General features: G+C 39.4%; 1 protein-coding gene and 2 non-coding genes across 3 annotated transcripts in view; all 3 read right to left on the bottom strand.

The window, feature by feature from the left end:
- FOCAD (focadhesin) overlaps positions 1 to 21,953 on the bottom strand; it is a 273,674-nt gene that overhangs the window by 89,651 nt on the left and 162,070 nt on the right. Inside the window, exons 16-20 of the mRNA XM_006098123.3 lie at positions 20,972 to 21,106; positions 19,825 to 19,875; positions 18,980 to 19,063; positions 10,413 to 10,548; positions 5,903 to 6,088 (exon numbers count right to left, since the gene is read on the bottom strand). Coding sequence (XP_006098185.1) covers positions 5,903 to 6,088; positions 10,413 to 10,548; positions 18,980 to 19,063; positions 19,825 to 19,875; positions 20,972 to 21,106 — 592 coding nt within the window. The remainder of the gene's footprint in view (positions 1 to 5,902; positions 6,089 to 10,412; positions 10,549 to 18,979; positions 19,064 to 19,824; positions 19,876 to 20,971; positions 21,107 to 21,953) is intronic.
- Positions 17,538 to 17,620, bottom strand: LOC111827797. Its single transcript, XR_002831521.1, has one exon.
- On the bottom strand, positions 17,682 to 17,818 carry LOC111827798. The gene has a single exon (XR_002831522.1).

The following is a 21,953-nucleotide window of genomic DNA, read 5'->3' as shown; positions in this document are numbered from 1 at the left end:
AGCTTTAAAAAAATAAATTCCAATTAAAGAAGTGCTTGCACATATCATTTCTGAATCCTGATAAAACATGGGTTCCTTAGTTTATACCTACAAGTGGACAAGCTTTTCCTCATACCTGCACTCATGTACATTCATTCTCCCCTTTCCCCTCCCGCCTCCTCTCACCCTTCTCTGCCCACTCCTTCCCACTCTTGTCAACCAAGTTCTCAAACTGAACTTCCAGCTCCCGCTGGCCTCAGTGTCAATGGAGATCCAAGGGCAAGCAGCCAAGTGCTAGAGTGAGCGAGGGTAGTCTTGGAAACTGCCTGGGTAATTCTGAGCCAATGAAAAGACACATTCAAGGGGTAAGATAATTTAAAACATAGAGATCGTTACATTTTTAAACATCTTTTTGAAGTATGGTACACATAGAGAAAAGTGCACATGTAATAGGCATACAGAGCTCAATGAATTTTCATAAACTGAACAAACAAGTCTGACCATCACCCAGATCAAGAAACAAAACACTGTTAATATCCCAGAAGCCTTTCCCCATGTCTCCTCCCAGTCACATGCACTCCTGTCCCAAAGGTAGCAACCTTCTAGTACCCACTTTGCCTACTTCACTACTTTATGTTAATAGAATTAGACTGTAAAATGGCTTTTTAAAAATCTGGCTTCTTTCACTCAATATAATCATTGCAACAATCATTCAGTTATTGGCAGTCACTGCTGAATAATACTCCATCATGTGAACATACCACGATTTATTTATCCATTTCACTGTCAACAGGCATTTAGATAGCTTCCAAGTTTAGGGCTACTCCAATAGTGCTGCTATGCACATTACAGTACGTGTCTCCTAGTGACTTCATTTGGGTCTATCCCTAAGAATGAAATCGCTGGGTAACAGAGTAAATGATTTCAATACAAGTTTTCCAAAGTGGTTGTACTAACATGTAGCCATTGCTCCACATATTTGCCAATTCTTTGTATTTTCCATCTCTTTTTCATTTTAGCCAATCTGTTAAATATGTGGTGATATCTTATTGAGGTTTTAATTTGTATCTCTCTGATGACTAAGTTGATTGTTTACTCATATGTTCATTGAACATTTAAATACTCTCATTTTGAAGGGTGTGTTCAATTCTTTTTACTGTTTTTTGATTGTCTTTTTCTTATTTATTTGCAAAAATTCATTATATATGCTAGATATGAGCTCTTTATCAGACACATGTATAATACTCTCTTGCATTTTGTGGCTTGTCTTTTCACTCTCTTCAAGGTATATTTTGATTGACACATGTCCTTGATTTTAATATAATTTGTCACTATTTTTATAACTGGAGCTTTTCATTATAGAACCATTTGTGATAAAGACCCCTTTTCTCCACAGCTCTACAGTGTCACCTTTGTAATAAATCTGTGGCCCTATTATGTGGGTCTGCAATAGTCTTCCACTGGTCCGTTTGTCTATCCTTGCACCAATCCCACACTGTCAATTATTGTGGTTTCATAAAAAGTCTTGACATGTGGTAATGTAAATCCTCCTACTTTGTTTTGATTCTCCAAGATTACCTTGGCTATCTGTTCATTTTCACACAAATTTTAGAATCTACTTGTCAGTTTCAAAGAAAAACAACAACCACCTATCGGGATACTGATTTGGATTGGGTTGAATCCACATATCAATTTAAAAAAAATTAACATTTTTACAACACAGTCTTCAAGTCCATAGACATTGCATAGCATTCCATTTGTTAGAATTTTTAAAATTTTTCTTCATAATGTCTGTAGCTTCCAGCATAAGGGTTTTACATACTTTTTGATAAATTTACTTTGGGTAATCAATATTTTTTGATGCTACTGTAAATGATAGTGTTTTCAAATTTTATTTATTTTTTGTTATGGTATATAAAATATATCACTGATTTTTTTGGGGCATTTTCTTAGTGACTTTTTTTTCTTTAATTTTTAAAAACCTTTTCCAATTATCACTGATTTTTATATGTTGACTTTTGTATATATGCATTAATCTTGCTGAATTCATTTATCAACCCTAATATGTAGATAAATTTGAATTTTCTATGTATATAATCATGTCATCTGCACATAATGACTATTTTATTTCTTCCTTTCTAACCTTTATTGCCTTTTTTTTTCTTCTTCTTCTTTTTTGGCTTATCACACTAGCTATGCCCTCCATTACAATACTGAACAACAGTGATGCTAATAAACATCCATATCTTTTTCCCCAATCTCAGTATCTGAGTACTAAGTTCGACAATGGAATTGTAGATGTTCATCAGAATAAAAAAAGTTCTCTTCTATTCAAAGTTTAATATGAATCTTTTTTTAATATCATGAATAGAAGGTAAATTTTTCAAAGATATTTTCTGTATCTATTGCTATAATTTAAATATTGCTCTGCCTTTTTCTATTAATATAATGACTTATATTTTTAAACAGTAAATTGACCCCATTTGTTATGTATTATCTTTTGTATCTATTGCCGAGTTCAATTTTCTTTCTTTTTTTTTGTAACTAAGTTCATAGAAAAGATTGGTTTGTAATATTCCCTTCTTGTACTTGTCAGATTTTGGTATAAAAAGTATGCCAATCTCATAGTTTTTTTTTTTCCTGTTCTCTGTTAGAGTTCATTGAATACAAATATCATTGCTATTGCTCCCTTAATTTTGGGGAGGAATTCACCAAGGATGCCATGTGCACCATGGTTTTTATTCAGTATCAGTGGGAAGGTTGTTAGAGGTTCAATTTCTTTAATACATTATCAAACTACTCATACAGTCTATTTATCCTCCTGTCCGTTTTGTAAAGATTTATATTTTGATAAATTTCCTTATCTAAACTGCGAAATTTACTGGCTAAGGTTCTTTATAAATTCTATATCTTTTTGAATGCTATAGGCTCTGAAGTGGTATCTCCTTTGTTATTCCTGATAACAATATTTCTCTAATTTATTATCCAAACTTACACTGGCTTTATCATTTTGTTAAGCTTTTCAAAGAACCAACTTTGGCTTTGCTCATTTTCTTTATTTTATGTTTTCTAATTCATTAGTTTTTATTCTTCTTCTTATTAATTCCTCTTTCCTTTCATTACATTTAATTTGTTGTTCTTTTCAAAGCTTCTTGAGATAGAAGCTTAAGTCATTATTTTCCTTTTTTTGTTTTCTAATATATTCACTGAAAGTATAAATTTCCTTCTAACACTGTTTTAGCAGTTGGGATATGGCTTATTTTCATTATCATTCAGTTTAAAATATTTCCTGATTTCCATTTTGATATTTAGTTTAATCCCTGGATTATTTTTTTTTTAAATATATTTTATTGATTTTTTACAGAGAGGAAGGGAGAGAGATAGATAGTTAGAAACATTGACGGGAGAGAAACATCGATCAGCTGCCTCCTGCACATCTCCCACTGGGGATGTGCCCGCAACCCAGGTACATGCCCTTGACCGGAATCGAACCTGGGACCCTTCAGTCTGCAGGCCGACACTCTATCCACTGAGCCAAACCGATTTCGGCGCAATCCCTGGATTATTTCTAAGTGTACTGTTCAATTTCTAGGCTACTGGAGACATTCTAGTTAGTTATTTTGGGGGTGTTTATTTTTAGCTTAATCCCATTGTCATCAGAGGACAGACGCTTAATGACTTCAGAATTTTGAAATTTTTTGATGCTTATGGTTTGTCATATGGTCATTTTGGTAAGTTTCCCAGGTACTGTTGAAAAGCATAGGAATTCTATCACTGTTCTTTGTCAATTAAGTCAAGTTTGTTCACAGGGTTATTCAGATAGTTTGTAAACTTATACAGTTTGTCTACTTATTCATCAAGCTATTGAAAACCATGTTTTAAAGTTCCCATCTTTACTGCAGGCCTATTTCATCTTTTAGTTCTGCTAATTTTTATCATATATCTTGAAGCTATGCTATTTTGTGTGCACTGACTAGCATAGTGACATTTTCTTAATAGGGTGACTTCGTTATCTCCGTGAAATGTCCCCTTCATTTCTAGCTTCTTCCTCTTTCATATGTCTAGTACTTTTTCACTGTATACTGGACAGTAAATAAAAGAACCATAGAGCCCTAACCAGTTTGGCTCAGTGGATAGAGTGTCGGCCTGTGGACTCAAGGGTCCCAGGTTCGATTCTGGTTAAGGGCATGTACCTTGGTTGCGGGCACATCCCCAGTAGGGAGTGTGTAGGAGGCAGCTGATCAATGTTTCTCTCTCATCGATGTTTCTAACTCTCTATCCCTCTCCCTCCCTCTCTGTAAAAAAATCAACAAAAAAATATATATTTTTTAAAAAGAACCACAGAGATTTTAGTCTAAATGATGCTAAACTCCTCTCCTCTGTTAAGCAGATAGGGAAGCACTGATCTCCTCAACCAAATCTGGGACTGGACTGGGTTAGGCATAACTACAGCTCCGGTGGATCCCAGTCCATGTCTGGCTCAGCCATGTTCCGAAGGCAGGACTCCCCATGACTTCCCACTGACAGCCTAAAGCAGGGGTGGACAAACTTTTTGACTCGAGGGCCAGGTCTGTCCTCAGAGGTTTCCGGCTCACCTCTAACTCTCCCATCCCTTCAAGTTCCAAATTTGGGTAAATGTCATTCTGAAGGAAACATCATTACATAAAAGGGTACGGTCTTTTTTTTTTTTTTAGTTTTATTCATTTCAAACGGGCCGTAGTTTGCCCACAGCTGCCTAAAGGGACTCCTCAGTATGGAGTAACTGTGAGAGAGCCAGGTCTGTCCTCAGAGGTTTCCGGCTCACCTCTAACTCTCCCATCCCTTCAAGTTCCAAATTTGGGCAAATGTCATTCTGAAGGGAGAAACGGGCTGTGTGTTTGAGATTCCTCAAGTCTCCCGTTCTGTCACTCAGGCACCACACAGATGTCAAGGTCTCTGCTGGTTTCTCTGCCTCCTACACCAGCCTGAAGTCCCGCCTCCAGCCCAGGCCAGGACAGTAAACGCACTCAGGTGAAAAGCACTGTCCCTCTTCAGGACCAGTTCCCTGCTCCTGTGCTTTGTTTCAGACCCGCTCTCCTAGCTGGTCTTTGTCTCCTGAGCACAAGACGGAAGGAGATTTCACTTGGCCTTCCCGAAGCATCAGCCTACTTCTTTAACTTTCAGTGCAAACTCAAAATTCAGCAAATATCTTCTGAGGAAAACCTCCAATTTGTCTCCTCTATTAGTCAGAGTCTTCAGTGAAACAGAACAAATAAGAAATATATACCCGAGAGCTGGAGAACCAGGGAAGCCAGAGGAATAATTCAGTCCAAGTCCCAAAGCCTGAGAACCAGGGGTGCCAACGTCCAGGGGCAGGAGATGGATGCACCCGTTCAAGCAAAGAGCAGATTCGCTCTCCCGTTGTTTTCTGTTCCACTGGGGCCCGGACACCCTGGTGATCTTTACTCAGTTTACTGACTCAAAGCTAACCTCTTCTGAGCACACTCACAGACACACCCAAAATGTTTCAGCAGCTACCTGGCATCTCTTAGCCCCATCAAGGCACATAAAATTAACCAGCACAGCACCCTCATCCAGGGGAACCACTAATAGCTCCACTGTTTCTCTAGCCTCCAACAGGCCTCTTCCTGGCCAACCCCCAATCCTAGCTCACAACCAGAGTCTGACTACCCTCCTTGGGGATGAGGACAACCCTAAAATGTTCTCCTATTCTGGATTTTTTTTTTTTGTCTATCTATCCATCTTTGCTTCTACAGTTCTCCGGTGCCTTTAAAATGTGACTGATTCTTGCCATTTATCCAGCTGTGCCTACATGTCAGCAGCAGCAGCAATGCCCTCCCATGCCCTACTCCAGCCTGCCTGGAAATGGGAGTTAAAACAATGCATTAAAAACTTGTACCTGGATACTATGTACCGTGCTCACCTGCAAGGCCAGGTTTCAAACCTGGTTGCTTGTTTGTTTCATACATTTTCAATATAAAATTGGGGATTCCTGCTACAGTCTTTCCTTGGTCTGAGCGGGCACCTCCTTTCAATGCCAAGTGGTATACCCCACGGGGCATATTCACCATTTCTTGCTTCACAAGCGATGTAAAAAATTCCTCCAATGCTGAAAGAGATAAAAGGAAATTAAAAGTAGAGTATTAAAGTATGCTAGAAGAGAAACACTCATTCTTTTAAAAAACATCTTTACTGTTGAGAATATTACAGATGCTGCCCCATTTTCCCTTTTGTCCCCCAACCCCCCACCTGGCTCCCACCCCATCCCAGGCCTTCACCACCCTGTGGTCTGTGTCCATGGGCAATATGCATATAATCCTTGTTTATCTCTCCTGACCCTAACTTTCCTCTGAGATTCACCAGTCTGTTCCATTGTTTCCATGCTTCTGGTTCTATTTATTCATCAGTTTATTGTGTTCGTTAGATTCCACAGATAAGTGAAATCATGTCTTAACTCACACATACCACCACCAGCACAGCAGCAGCAACTTGCCTATTTCAGGCCAAACTTCACAAAGTAAAAAGAGGACTCTTGATTCCCGTCCTTTTTTATTCTTCCCCAAGTCAGACCAGGGCACCCAGTTGCTAAAGCTTAAAAACTTAGTCATTCTTGACTTTTCTCTTTCCCACACTCCTTATATGTACTCCACCAGCAAGTCCTTCTACATCAAACTTTTAAAATATATCCCAAATCCACCCATTTCTCTCCATTTTCACTGCTACTTGCCCAGTCATTATCTTCTCTCTTCCTCATCTGGACTAATTTAAAAACGGATTTCTTGGTTTCTACCCCTACAAACCATCATCTATCCAAACCAGAATTTGTGTCATCCCTTCCCTAACATCTTCCAATGGTTTTTCACTGCGCTTAGAATAACATCAAAACCGCTGATATTATCAGAAGTTTAATCATCTGTAGCAATATCAGTACAATTATTAAAAAGCAAAATATTGATTCACTATTTCTTTGCTTGTGGTCCTAATTAAGCCCAAGATCTTTACTGCTTGACATGTTTACTTATTATAAGGTAACACAGAAATGTGGGATCAAAGGACAATAGATACCCAAACAAAATACTTGCTAAGACTGCAGGTTTGTATTCAAGTGTTATTTTCCTAAGAACCACTAGAGGTTGCCCAATGCAGAAACAAACACATTTAAACTAAACAAATCATATGGAAAACAAAAAAGGAGACTACTGCAGGTGCCTCTTATTATAGGGACAAGAAGCAAGGATCCACCCAATAAAACTGGAATCTCACTCTGAATAGATCTAAAAGTCTTCTTTAAAAGACATGATTAAATTAAAGGGAAAGTGCTCACTGGCGCATCTATTATGTGCCTGGCTCTGTCAATGCTACGTACTTCAAGATGCAGCCAAATTTCTCCATTCAAAGCCCAGGGAACACTGTATGGGATACTTTCCATTTACCCCTCCAGACCCATCCTCCACCCTCTCACCCTGCTCTGTGCCCTGGAAGAATGACCTTTAACAACGGCATCACCAGGCTCCCTTGTTCTCTGGCAGCCAATGGGAAACACTGGCAGGAGGTCACAGGGTGGAAACACTGTGAGGTCAGGCATGTATCCCCCACATACCCACCTACAGGACTGCTACCGGTTGCCTGCATGCCTCTTACAAAGGCCTGGCTCCCCTACTTATGACTCTCACTCTCCTAACTGCTACCTCCCCTTACACCTTCCAGCTAAGGGACATCATCCCACTCTGGGATGACTCACCATTGCTTGTGATTTTCCTTTAACCTTGATAACATAACTGTAAATAGTCTCTATTAAACTCTCGGTTACTCCATCTGAACGTGACTTTCCTGTCAAGACCCTAATCAATACATCATCTAAACGACAGGAATGAGTAACATCCAATTGCAGGCCATACACCCCAATACCTGCATTCACATGCACATGCATGACCGCTTCAAGCTAGATGAGTGTGAGCACAGCTGTTCAGAATGAAGCCAGGATCATCGTGTGTGAGGACACTAGTGCTATGATGAGAGGAGTTATTTCATGCTTTCCCTGAAGGGTCCTTTTCTGGCAAAGCTGATACATGTCAAGAGATAAGTACACATGTGCAATAGACTAACCTGGGAATGGAAATCTGTCTACTTGGCAAGCTCTTCAGAGGACTAAGGATTCTAAAAATAACTCCAGCCCTGAGAATAGTGTAAATGAAGGTATGACTGCAATTGATATAAAAAACACCGTCCTCCCCCAGCCACTAAGCTAGCAACTAGGATGTTTTCCATTGTCACTGAGTTTTGCCCTGTCTTTGACCAGGTGAGAATTTGAAAAGAGCGGAAAAGCTGTAGGTTGCAGTGTTAGATATAAAATTTTAAAACAACCCAAATGTCTTTCAACAGGTGAGTGGATAAACAAACTGTAGTACATCCTACAATGAAATACTACTCAGTAATAAAAAAGAACAATTCATACAGGTAAGTATTTGGACGGATTCAAAAACAGGCTGAGTGAGAAAAAAAAAAGCTAATCCCAAAAGTTTATATAATGTATGAAAAAACCTGGTAAAATCTGAAAGGTCTATAGTTATTAATATCGTACCAATGTGAAATTCCTGGTTTTAATAATGAACTAAGGCTTTGTGTGCTGTTAGCAATTGGGAGCAGGTGGGTAAAAGTACACAGAAACTTTCGAAACTGTTTTTGTGACTTCTTGTAAGTCTAAAATTATTTCAAAAAATTTGATACCAGTAAGACCCCTATTAAAATAATGCAAATTACTGAATTTACTCTGCAATTGAATTTGTGTTTACTTGAAAGTAAGAGGAGAAAAAGGCCAGGATTCACTTACTCGGTGTGATCTGGCTTTCCGCCTACTTACTGCACCCAGAGACCTAATATGGATCATCCCCCCTGGACCCTGTAGGGCATACACTCCTGTGGCTGGTGCTCTTTCCTGGGTGTCTTATTTGCTTTTTGAGTAATCCCAGGAAGAGTAAGGCACAGAACAGTGAAGAACCCTGCCATGCTGACATGGCTCGCCAGATGCAGGCAGCATCTAGATTACCCACCTGAGTCTAAGTATTGAATTTTCTCAAGTAGATACAATTGGTGATCTCAAGTCTTCCCCTTCTTTCTCAATGAAAGGCACTAACAATGACCAAGGACAAAGAACGCAGAGGAGCCACTTAATGCCACCACAGTTCTGTGCAGACTGGGAGGTCAGACACAACAGCAGAGCTTGGCAACCAATGTCTTCCCCCTTCTTCTCCCACCACAAGCCCGGGGGGTGAGGGATAGGGGTGTGTGTGTGTGTGTGTGTGTGTGTGTGTGTGTCTGTATATGTGTGTGTGTGCGCACATGTTCCATGTAAGAGGGAACAACATCCTAAGGCTATTTTAGGATACAAGGGGCACTTTGATAAATGCAGGCTTTTTACTTCTTTGACTCACTATTAACTACACGAAAAGTTCCAGACTCTGAAGAGCCCTGAGGTAGGAAGTGGGGAAGAATAGAAGAGAGGACAGGAGACTAGTCTTTAAGGCTCATTCTGGGCATCAGGAGAAAAGAAAGGGTGAGCTCTTTGTCTCAGATGTACCATCCAGCTTTCTCTAATGAAAGGAGGTGGGATTTGGGACAGGAGCTTTGTCTAGAAATTTATAATATTTATTTGGCTGAATTCCTCAGGAATCTCCACGTGGGATGAAACGAAGGAAAAAATCTTTCAACGTTATAGGCTAGTGAGATTACGATTGTGAAGATAAGATGACATTTCTTGTGTTTATTGAACTTAATTTTAAGAAATTTATACATTCATGAACATTCAAACTAGAATTGGGACAGGATATATAATGCATGGTCAGCAAAATGTTGGCTAATACTGAATTAGAATAATTAGAATATTTTTTTAAAATGCCAAGATTCTGTAAAGTTTATGTTGAAACTAAATGACTATGCAATTCGATCTATTTTTTAAAGGCATTCATTTCTAGTTCTTGAATATTGGTACCATCTTTGGAATAATTCTCTTTAGAATAAATTTATAATGATGATACTAGCCAGTAAATCTTGGAAGATTCTAGTAATCTTTTCACTTACCTTATATAACAATGAACAGTTATTTGAATCAGTGACTTAAAGTCCCACTGCAAACTTATCTTACAGAATAAATTTAGCATTTGAAAAACATTTTAATTTCTCGGTAAAAATGGTTTTTAAACTAGTTTTCCAGTTCAATTTTATTTGCGTCTAACATATTCAGTATATTTTGAATGCCATACTACCTCAAGCAGTCCTATGGAACAGATGGAGGCATTTTGCATTTCAGATAGAAAATGAGTATGTAAGATTAAAGCAAGCTATAATATGTACACATCACAAAAGAACACGATTAATCAGATAGGTAAAAATCACTGGAAAATGATAGCTTCCCTGCCATTAAGTAAATAAGTCACCTGGTAACACCAAAGGCGAGGTGAGTGGCAACAGTTTGAGATAGCAAGAGCCAGGAATCGAAAGATCCACATCCTTTTCATCACCCTCCTCATCTTCACCTTCATCCAGCTCAGGAGGACTGATTTCTGGTCTTATCTGAAATGACAGAGAAGACAATACTAAAGCATCATGTAAAATCTTTTCTTTATCCTTTTTATGTCAAGATTTAAAAAACCAGCTAGATTCAGTGCTCTATAAAGTCAAAAGACCATTAAAAATAATTTTTTAAAAAAACTATTCATTTTCATATTAGCTAAATGTTAATTAACCTGTAATCATATTAGGTACAACCCCAGATCCAAGTAAAGAGCTAATAATATTAAAAGAAAATCACCATAAACCAATATAAGCAATAATTTTATAGAAAAGTAATAAAAGTTTACACCGTCAGACAATAAAATGTAAACACCGACACAATGAATATATTGGACTTTTATGGTTTATAATGAAATTATTTGCCTAATCCGAATACATTTTTTTAAAATTTGGGATTCTATTCACATCTCTATGATAAAGCTTAAAATCCTCCAGTAGAATATATGATGGAGATCAGGAAGGAACAGAATGCTTTAGTTGACTTTATTTTAGACTTGGCAATTTGTTGCTAGAGAATATAAAAACACTAAAATCTGTAATTGGTAGCTACACTTTATTGTGGGATTTGCAATTTGAAGATTACCACTATTGTAATTTCCACAAGATATAACTGTCAAGCAATTAATTAAATTTTTAATACTTTCACTGATACACCATCATAATGCCCACATGGAGATAATTAAGCATTAGGGGAGGAAATCAAAATATATAAAAGTGGTTGCTATAACCATAAAGTGCCAGAACCCAGTCATTACCATTAGCCTGTCTCCTGGAGTTATTTTTAGAAACAATTAACAATTCCTGCCGACTGCCTTCTTCATAGGTCCCCAAAGCACTGTTCCATTTAGGAACTGCACTGAGCCGGGGTTCTTGCAAGGGATTAAAAAAAAAATAGAGGAAATGCTTCTCTTAAGTATAATAACTTCAACTCCAATGAAGCCTTTCAACCGTAACTCGCGTCCTCTACAACAGTGAAGGAGGGAAGGCAGGAGGACTGCCCGAGCACTTGCTAAGACAGGCTTACTTGTGAGGCAATAGTGGGCCTGGCTCTCAGAGCCTGCGCCAGCCACAATTACAGCGATAACAATCCACGCTCCACACAGGGCATTTGCTGACATCAGTGCATACCAGAGAAACCCTGGCGCGTTTGCAAACCTTTTGGTTCTAACAAGAGGAGTTTTCCCAGTATCTCGGGTCTACATACATACCGGGAAGTTGTCAGGGTTAGTATCATCAGGAGTTATCTCGGAGATTCTAACAAGTCCCCGTTGCCTAAAAAGTTCCCCCAAAAGGAGTTGGTCTGGGTCCGTTTGCCTTACTTCCTGACTTTTTACACATCCACAGTACAAATGGAAACGCATCTGAACAACACCCTGGGGAAGCAGACAACACTGCTTACAGCTGGAGCCTACATCAGAAACACCCGCTACCACGCCAGGCCACCCAAGCCCTGGGAAGCCCTGCTGCCCCTCACATTCAAGGTGATAGGAGACTTGGGGAGGGGCGCCGATCAAAACTCAGAGGAACGGTGTGGATGTGGAGAAATCAGAACCCGCATACGCTGCTGGTGCACATGTGAAGGGGGGCAGCTCCTTTGAAAAACAGGTTGGCAGTTTCTCAAAATGTTAAAGACAGTTCACATGAATTGATAAGCCCCAGGAATCCCACTGCTAGGTATATAACCAAGAGAAATGAAAATATACAGTCACACAAAAAACTTGCGCATGAATGAATGTTCAGGAATGTGAATGCATTATTCATAATAGCTAAAACAAAAAAGCACACAACACCCCCCCTCCAAAAAAAAACCACCAAAAAAACAAAACAGGCAACTGAAATGCCCATGAACTGATGAATACATAAACAAAATGTGGCATATCTGTACCTTGGAATGTTATTTGGTCATAAAAAGGTACAAAGTACCATCCATGCTATACATGAATGACCCTTGAAAATATGCTATTAAGGAAGCCAGTCACAAAAGACCACATACCATATGATTTCATTATAGCAAAGGTTCAGGCCAGGCAAATTTAGAGACAGAAAGTAGATTAATCGTTGCTTAGGGCTTGGGGAGAGGAAAGGGTAATGGGAATTAACTCATAATAAAATGTTCCAAAATTAGATTTGTTGCTTTTTGATTAGCTGGCACAATTCTTTGAATATACTGAAACCACTGATTGTATGCTTTAAATAGGTGAATCATATGGAATGTGAATCATGTTTCAATTAATCTGTTTATAAAGAAGGAAGGCGGTGGAAGGAAAGGTGGGAGGAAGGATGAAGGAAGGAAGGCTAGGAGAAAGAGAAGAGGAAGTGGGAAGAGAGAGAGGGAGGTGTTAGTGCAGGGGTGGGCAAACTTTTTGACTCAAGGGCCACAATGGGTTCTTAAACTGGACCGGAGGGCCGGAATAAAAGCATGGATGGAGTGTTTGTGTGAACTAATATAAATTCAAAGTAAACATCATTACATAAAAGGGTAAGGTCTTTTTTTTTTTTTTAGTTTTATTCATTTCAAACGGGCCGTAGTTTGCCCACGGCTGTGTTAGTGGCATAAGCGGAAGAGTAAGAAGCAGAAGCCACCATCGCCTTCAGAGGGACCTTAGCTGGTGCATGAACTATGCCAAATGATCCAATGCTTCTAATTCCAGAATCATCCTATATAATAAAAGCTTAATATGCTAAGTGTCTTAACTGTTCAACCAGTTGCTATGATGCGCACTGACCACTAGGGGGCAGACACTCCGACCAGTAGGTTAGCTTGCTGCTGGGGTCCGGCTGATCAGGAGTGGGCAAGACAGGCCAGATATGCTCTGGAGCCCTCCCAAGGTCCCTCCCCGGCCCTGATCGTGCACCAGTGGGGTCCCTCAGCCTAGCCTGCAGGGATCAGGCCGAAACCAGCTCTCTGATATCCCCCGAGGGGTCCTGGATTGCGAGAAGGTGCAGGCCAGGCAAGGGGCCCCACGGGTGCATGAATCCGTGCACCAGGCCTCTAGTCTATATAATAAAAGCCTAAGTGACCATTACGGCGGAATGACCAGAATGATTGGTCACTATGATGCGCAATGCAGGAGCTACCCCCGGTGGTCAGTGCACTCCCACAGTGGGAGCACCGCTCAGCCAGAAGCCAGGCTTACGGCTGGCGAGTGCAGCCGAGGTGGTGGGAGCCTCTCCCGCCTCTGTGGCAGCGCTAAGGAGAAGCGAGCCGAGTGGTGAGCCGAGCGGTAAGGAGCAAGGGATCCCGGACTGTGAGAGGGATGTCCTACTGCCAGCTTAGGCCCAATCCCCTTGGACTGCATGAATTTTGTGCACCAGGCCTCTAGTTTACTATAAAAGGGATACAATCATTTTTGCACTCATGTTAGCCTATCCAGTCTTTCTGCTCAGCCAACCTAAATTACTTAAAATGAGTCACAGCACCCAGCCATCAATATTTCTAGAGCCATGAAAGACCTACTAGGTTGGGGTAAAAAAAAATTGATACACTCACCCATCTTAAATTGCCCAATTTCACATTCACATAACTGAATACCTATATTAATCTATCTGCTATATAGTAAACAGCATATGTCTGCATCTCATAACAAGGAAACTACAGATGTACTGTGATTTCAGTATAAATGACATCCTCTGCCTACTTATAATGCTATGATGACTCCTTCAATTTTGTTTCTTCAAATGCAAGTTGATTCTCCCGAACAAATTAGCACTATTGTTAGAACTTGGTTCCATTACATTTCTGTCCTTTTCTGCTTGTCTCTTAAAGAGGCATTTATTCCAGCTTCCCTATGCTAGTTCCAGTCTCTTTCCTGGGCTTGTGTGCAACGACTATGATCAATATGAGTACAACTAAGGAACATCAAGAGACGTCATATGAAAAAATCTGTTAAAATTTCATAATTTGGGCAATTATATTACATTAGCTGCCAAAACACCCAGGAAAACTGCACATATATTTGAAACACAAACACACATGCATGTACACACACAACTATGCCCTTCCAATAATAGCTAAGCTTTACTGGAGACACTTTAATAGAGAGCCAAGTATAAAATGATAAATTATTTTTAAAATCTGCTTCAAATTGAATACTGGAAAGCTTACCCCACAAAATGCCTTCCTGTGGGTTCTGAGCCAGATAACCTTTCAACCACCTTTGTTTGTGTGTAACCTATGAAAACCCAGGAGTTTGTGCAGAAACAGAGGATTTTATTTGGAACATGTCAAGTATCTGCATAAATTCATTTAAAAAGAGAAACAGCTTCTGATGAATGCAGTGACATTCACTTAAATCAAAGACGAACAGGTTACACCACATTAATACCAACCCAGCATGCATAATGAGTCCTTTTATATTACTCGCTTCTAAAATTAACTCCAGAAATCAACAACACAATTTATCTTAAGACCTCTATAATAAAAAGTTTAATTTTTAAATAGCTAAATATTTTTTAATGAACCCAAGTCAGAGAAGAGAGTCAATCTTCTACCTAAATGTTTATCCATTACTGATTGTTTTATCAGGAAAACAATTCTCTATGGGGTTTTTTTTGTTTGTTTGGTTGCCTTTTGGGGGTTGATTTTTTTTTTTTTTTGGTGCTAAAGAAGGCAGAGGAGAAGGATAAATAGCTAAAAAAAAAACAAAACAAAAAAACACAAAAAAACCAAAGAAATATAAACTAAAAGGGAGGAAGCACTCACCTGTACTTTTTATTTTATTGATTTCAGAGAGGAAGGGAGAGGAGAGAGAGATAGAAACATCAATGATGAGAGAGAATCATTAATTGGTTGCCTTCTGCATGCCCCCTACTGGGGATCGAGCCAGCAACCCTGGCATATGCCCTTGACCAGCATTCAAAACCGGGACTCTTCAGTCCGCAGGCCAATGCTCTATGCACTGAGCCAAACCATCTAGGGCTCATGTGTATATTTTAGCATTAGAATCAACAAGTCCTCAATGAAGGCCCCCAGATTTTTTGACCAACTTTAGATTTGCAAGTTTCAAGTAATTAACAATATTTTTACAAACCAACAAAACACATAGTAGCCTAGCACTTAGTATATGTCCAATAAATAATTATTAAACCAATGCAAGTGTTAAGTGTCTATCTCCAATAATCTCACAGAACTTCCTAAAAAAAAAACCAGTGACAAAAAAAAAATGCGTTACTGAATTTGATTTCAAATCCCTAACTCACAAAGTATCTCATTCAAATCTATTACCCAATGGCATTTCCCATCTAGCCTTAGATGTGATGTCTTATTCAACCCTAATTTTTTTCTGATGTCTGCCACTTCTCTAATACCTTTTGTTCTACCAGCCTGTTAGCTTTCAACAAGTTTCACAGTTTTAAATTAATGCATCAATCAACAAGAAATCTTTCTTCAGTAAATTTAAAAAAGGGCAGTGCTTATCACAAAAATAGCTGAATTACAATCCATAAATGTAACCATGTTGATAAGGATCCACTATACATTTTTTTCACATTTCTACTTGAAATTTATACTGTGCTCATTTAGAAGACTATTTCACAAGTTTCCACAAGCAGAAAAAGAAAAGGTGGACGGACATACTTTCACTGGAAATTACAGGTAACTTTCAGCTTCGTGAGTAATTGAAATTGCCCTAATACAGAGGAAGTAGTCTCTAACAACAACAACAAAAATCTTAGTTTTTGTATTATATTAGCCCCTACCTGGCAGGGACTTTTAAGATAATTGAAAACAAGCTTTTCTGGAAAATGGGCCTCACTGTCACCATCTACAAAGCAGAAGTGGGACGCTGACTTGGTTGTCTCTCAAGCCTTTGGAGACTTGGGGGACTTGTTTGGGATGTGAATACATGGACCGCTTTCTGGACTCTCAGTCATGGGTATTCTAACAGCCCAACTGAAAATCATTCATCAACAAAAAGAAGAGGAATGCATGGTGCAGTCTTGGAAGCAATGATTCTCCGTGGGGAGGCGGGCCCTCTAGACCAGAAGATGGTTGTCAGAGGTGGAATCTTTTAAAATATACTTTATTGATTTTTTACAGAGAGGAAGGGAGAGGGATAGAGAGTCAGAAACATCGATGGGAGAGATCGATCAGCTGCCTTCTGCACGCCCCCTACTGGGGATGTGCCCGCAACCAAGGTACATGCCCTTGACCGGAATCGAACCTGGAACCCTTCAGTCCGTAGGCCGACACTCTATCCACTGAGCCAAACCGATCAGGGCAAAGAGGTGGAATCTTTTAAACCATTTTTGTCTGTTCATCTTAATCCCAGTTGAAAATATTCACATTAGTGAACCACTATTCATATCCCTGAAGGGGGTTAGGGCAGAAGAAAAGGTTGAAAAGCATGGCTAACAAGGACAAATCTTAGAGATTTCCTTTACAGCTCTTCATATGCTGATGGTGAAAACCCAAGCAGACTGAGAAACCCCAACTCTACAAATATCACTACCCTTTGTGTAGGGAGGTATGAAGAGCTATATATGCTATTAGGGATCAGACACTATAGAAGAGCTAGATTAAGGAAGTACCTAATATTTGACTGAGAATAGCACTTATTTGAGTATAAATTCTAACAACCATAATCAGAAACTAGACATAACCCTAAAGTAGGAAAAAATATAAACATATCAATATTTGAAGAGGTAGAGATGAAATAGCCAAGTGAATGTGAAAGTTGCTTAACTAAAGCTATTTATTCCAGCTGAAATATTACAAGAATGAGAGCTGAAAATAAAGGTAATTATCATGCAGTGATGTAAATTAGAAATTACTTAATAACAACAACTACAATTAATAATAATAATAATAATAATAATAATAAAAAAGGTATCTTCCCACATGTATTGGTAGGAGTTTGCACACCAAATTTATATGTAGCTCCCCCCCCTTTTTTTTTTACTTTTTCTTCTCTCCCTCCCTCCCTTCTATAAGCTATGGGTATTGCTAGTAGCCATAGTGCAGTCTGAAGTCCCATCTTTTTTTTCCCACCCAGTCTCAGTCCATTCTCAGAACACACTCCATCACCTGGTTTCCAGAACTCAGACTGAGCAGTGGTCTCGTCATTATCAACCAGGCCTAACAGTTACAGCGGCAGAGGCCTCCCTAAACCTCCCTCATCTCTAGCCTAACCAGGCTCATTCCCTGGCCCCACTTCGCCTAACCTTTATAATAGTTTTAGGCTCTGGGTCGGCATCGCCGCCAGCCTTGGGGCCCAAGCTTATAAGGAAAATACTAGGGGCTCATCCAGGGGCTGCACTGGGAAACCTGGGGACACCCCCACCCTATGACCCTCGCTGCAGCGCCCTCACACCAACCTCCCCACCCCACTCCGCGACTCGACCCCGCCACCCACCACTGGCCTCTGAAGTCCCATCTCTTTTAATTTTATGAGTCATAAAACACTTTTTCTTAAGTCTTCCCATTTGTGATAACTGCAGGACAAGGCAGCCAAGCTGCTTGGGGACATGGGAAATCCTGCTCTACTTAGATTTGGTTTTACAGGAGCCTGTCCTTCAGTCCCACTTACGTGGTGGCTCCTATTCAATTCAATAGACAGTGATTCTTACTGGTATCTAATCTCCATATAATCTCAATCTAGAAGAGAAAGAAAACCCATTCTAATGCCCGAGGAGCCCAAGTTCTTGCCACTTGGCCTCAAGGACAGATTCTGCGTAATGTTACACATAACTTCTTCTACTACAGTGTCTGCCTTACACTCTAAAGGCATTTGTGCATGTGGGTGCATTTGAATTAGTAGCACTAAATGTGAAATCAGACACTTAATTCCAGACAACCCAATAATTTGAAGTTGTCTATATTACATAGATACTAGAAAAGGTTGTGTAGTTTTAGTTTAGTCTAAACACTATGATAATGTCACACTATGCGTTAACCCTTAAAAGACAGTAATACTTTCCTCAGCCAGTTCTCTGGTGCTAACCTACACTTCATTTCACATGAATAAATAATTTTTTTTCACATGGCACCTCAACTTTCTATCACAAAGATCTTTGGTTGCACAAGCAATATAGATCTTAGTCTGTACAGGCCCTGCTTGGATTTGAAGTCCAAGACGGTATCCTAACTTGGCAAAGTGGTTCCTACGGTGGCACAGATCTTCTGGAGTGAGCCGTGGGCACAGGCATGCAGCCATACACCCAGTCACCTGAAGGAGACTCCACTGGCACCACAGGCGTCTCCCATCTTCTTCAAAGAGATTTAAAGTCACTATCTGTGATGTCTAACACCACTACCGTCTAAGTTCATTACAGCTTAAACAGGTAATGAATATAAATTCTTATCTTTCATAGACAACATACCTATAATTACATATACATCTGTCAGGTACGAATCTCCTAAGGGGAAGGGAGATACAGATCAAGTTGTAAAGCTCAGCAGGAAGGAGAGCAGTGAGAGAGCAGACGGGCCTACCTGTTCGGGCAGGTGAAGAACCGTGTGCTCGCCAGCGCTGAAGTGTGACAGAGATTGATAGGCAGCCTTTGCTACAACCGAGTCCTGGGTAGGAAAAAGGTAAGACAAAGAAAAGAAACAACGTATAATAAACAATGTATAATAAACAACTCCCTCTCCACCCTCAAAGTTCTATGGTCAGTGCTCCAGGAACGGTATTAACTTGCTTAATCCATCCCAATTGAAAATGGAGAGAAAAGCATTGGGTAGAGGGATCAGAAGCACTAGGATTTGTACCCTAGTTTGGACATTAAACATAAAGTAATGCATAATCTCAGGACCCCATGACGTAGTAGGGCTTAGTGGAAGGGGGCTCAGGGGCTAGAGTCTGATAGGCCTGGAACTGGATTCTGATGCTCCAGCTCCCAGCAGGGAAAGCTGGCCTTTGGGAATCTAAGCTTTTTCACTTATGATTCGGATACATCACCCACACCCTCTTCGCTATACTCCTTATTGGAAACAATATTTTAAAAAATGGACTGGGTGGTTGCTTGTTTGGTATGCTTGCTGAGGGGGGAGGGACAAAGAAGGAAAGGGAAGGATCATTAAAAATATGAGACAATGGCAACTGTCCCTCTTCCGACAAATGTCAGCTTCACAAAGTAGTACGTGCACTTCATGGTGAAAACGCCTTAATTAGAGCAAATTGAGAATACATTTTAAAGTCTAAACTTGTGAATAGCTGCAATTCTTTTAAAATCAAGGAGCCATCATTTCAAGGGCGTCCCCTTTTTATTCTAAGAACCTTATTTGGTAGTTCCTTCCCCAGCCTGGCTCTGTGTCAGGGACACCCCTTGTGATAGTACCTTGTTCTGAGTGTGAGTCCAGAGGAAGCTGAGGACTTGAACTTTGAAATTCTGGAAAAGTCAAAATACACAGAGTAAAATTTTAAGACAAAGATAAAACCAAGAATAAACATCTAAAGTAGCAAATAGTAGAAATTAAATCACCTTAAAAGTTATACCCCTACTAATTGACTTAACCTGTATTTACCCACCATTCATAAAATGAAAATACTTAGAAACAGACTCATCACTTAGATACATGGATATTTTAAATACAATGGGATTTTAAGATTATTAAATTTAGAAACCTAACCATTTCCTACTGTCTTATCACATGATCGAAAACATGAAAGGGACTAATATTGGAATATGATAGAGGGGTGGTTCATCAAAATCCGTGACTCAAACTAAAAGTCCGCCAAGAAGTAAAAATCAATTGCTGCTCTTTGAAAGAAAAGGAAAAAAGATGAACATGGAAGGGAATATGGCCACAAAAGAGGAGGCATACATGAATTCAACACCTTCTCTATTTCACTCACAGAAGAGATAACTGAAGGAAACGTTAAACAGGAATTTTGACTCTTACAGCAAAGCATCTTTCACCAAGTTTTTCAATTCATTAGGATGACAAACACAGAGTCGTCATAAAATTACTTTCCTCTTCTAAGATGGGTTGGTTGTATAATCATCCTCATGGAAGAGTATACATGAAGGTGACAGATGTATGTAGAAAATGTGAACTAACATGTAAAAACCAAATCTCTATGGCAAAGCTAGGAGCAAACTGACAATATGTCTATAGTAATGGAAGATTCTTTGTACATTTTTTAGAACTTAAAACACGAACAAAAGAAATTTAAACTGTTGGTCTGATGAATTCTATTATTTTCAAAACACTTTCTAACATGCTGACTTTCTAAAATCTTGACTATACCTTCATAATAAAAACTTGGTATCCTTTCTGTAAATGAGTCTTAAAGGCTCAGAATTGATAAGTGTAGATTTCCTCCCTACTCCTGAGGGTCCATACAGATATCAACATGTTCTCAGAACAAAACATGCTAAAGGATTTGGGGAAAGAATTACAAATATTTTATCCAAAAGTTATTAAAAAGCACACGTCTTTCCAGTGTAGAAACAGACAATGTCTTGAGCTCCAAACGCATACCTCGTATTCAGCTGTGTTGACGGTTAGGGAAGGAACCAGAGAAAACAGTTCACTGAGCGTCTTCAAAATGAGAGGTCTGGTGTCACAGCTCAGCTTCGGGGAGAGAGCGTTCCAAGTGGAGCGAATACAAACAACCTGTGAAGCAAATCAAGAGTGAATGCCCAACGAGATTTCACTTCCTAAGAAGCCATTAGTAAAGACCACTATCTTTTTCAAAAATTTTTTTATTTTTTAATTACAGTTGACATTCAATATTATATTAGCTTCAGGTGTACAACATAGTGGTTAGACGTTTATGTAACTTAGAGGTGATTCCCTCAGTAAGTCTAGTACCCTCTGGTACCATACATAGTTATTACAATATTATTGACTCTACTAGGCTGCACTTTACATCACCATGACAAGAGTACTATCTTTTATTATAAGGAGATTCGAGAAAAGAACAAGAACATTCCTAGAAGTTAAGATTTCATAAGGTACTGCCCTCAAAAGAAATGATTTAAACCAATGTAATAGAAACTGTTGTGGAAGAAGACCCAGCCTGCCTCATACAATTGCTTTCTTGCAAGGAGAAAAAATCTCTCTCTTTCTCCCGCCCCCCGCCCGCCCCCTCTCTCTCTCAGGCACACACTTGAAATTAAATTCCAGATTAGCTACCTTCATTGCTGAGAAGCAGTCTCTGAAACACAGAAGGGTAAGCTAATGCTAGGACATCTCTAAGGCCAGGTGTCCACAGTCCTGGCAGTTTCTCAGCACTGCCGAAACCACAGCACCACCCGGAAAATGGGGAGGCTACTATCTATAAATTGAACACTCTCAAATCATCTTACAAGCTTTTAAAGAAGGGAGGAGAATAGTTATATTATTTAAAATAATAATTTAAGACTTTGTTTTAAAAGTCATCTCAGATTTTTTTAGGAGGCTAAGAGATCAAGTAAAAACTAAAGCCTAAGAAAAATGTTTAAGCCCAATTTCCTTAAAG

The sequence above is a fragment of the Myotis lucifugus genome, unplaced genomic scaffold (genome assembly GCF_000147115.1).
Source record: "Myotis lucifugus unplaced genomic scaffold, Myoluc2.0 scaffold_221, whole genome shotgun sequence".
In the NCBI taxonomy this organism is placed as follows: Eukaryota; Metazoa; Chordata; class Mammalia; order Chiroptera; family Vespertilionidae; genus Myotis; species Myotis lucifugus.
Note: the sequence above shows the minus strand (reverse complement) of the source record. Positions and strands in the feature narration are given on the sequence as shown.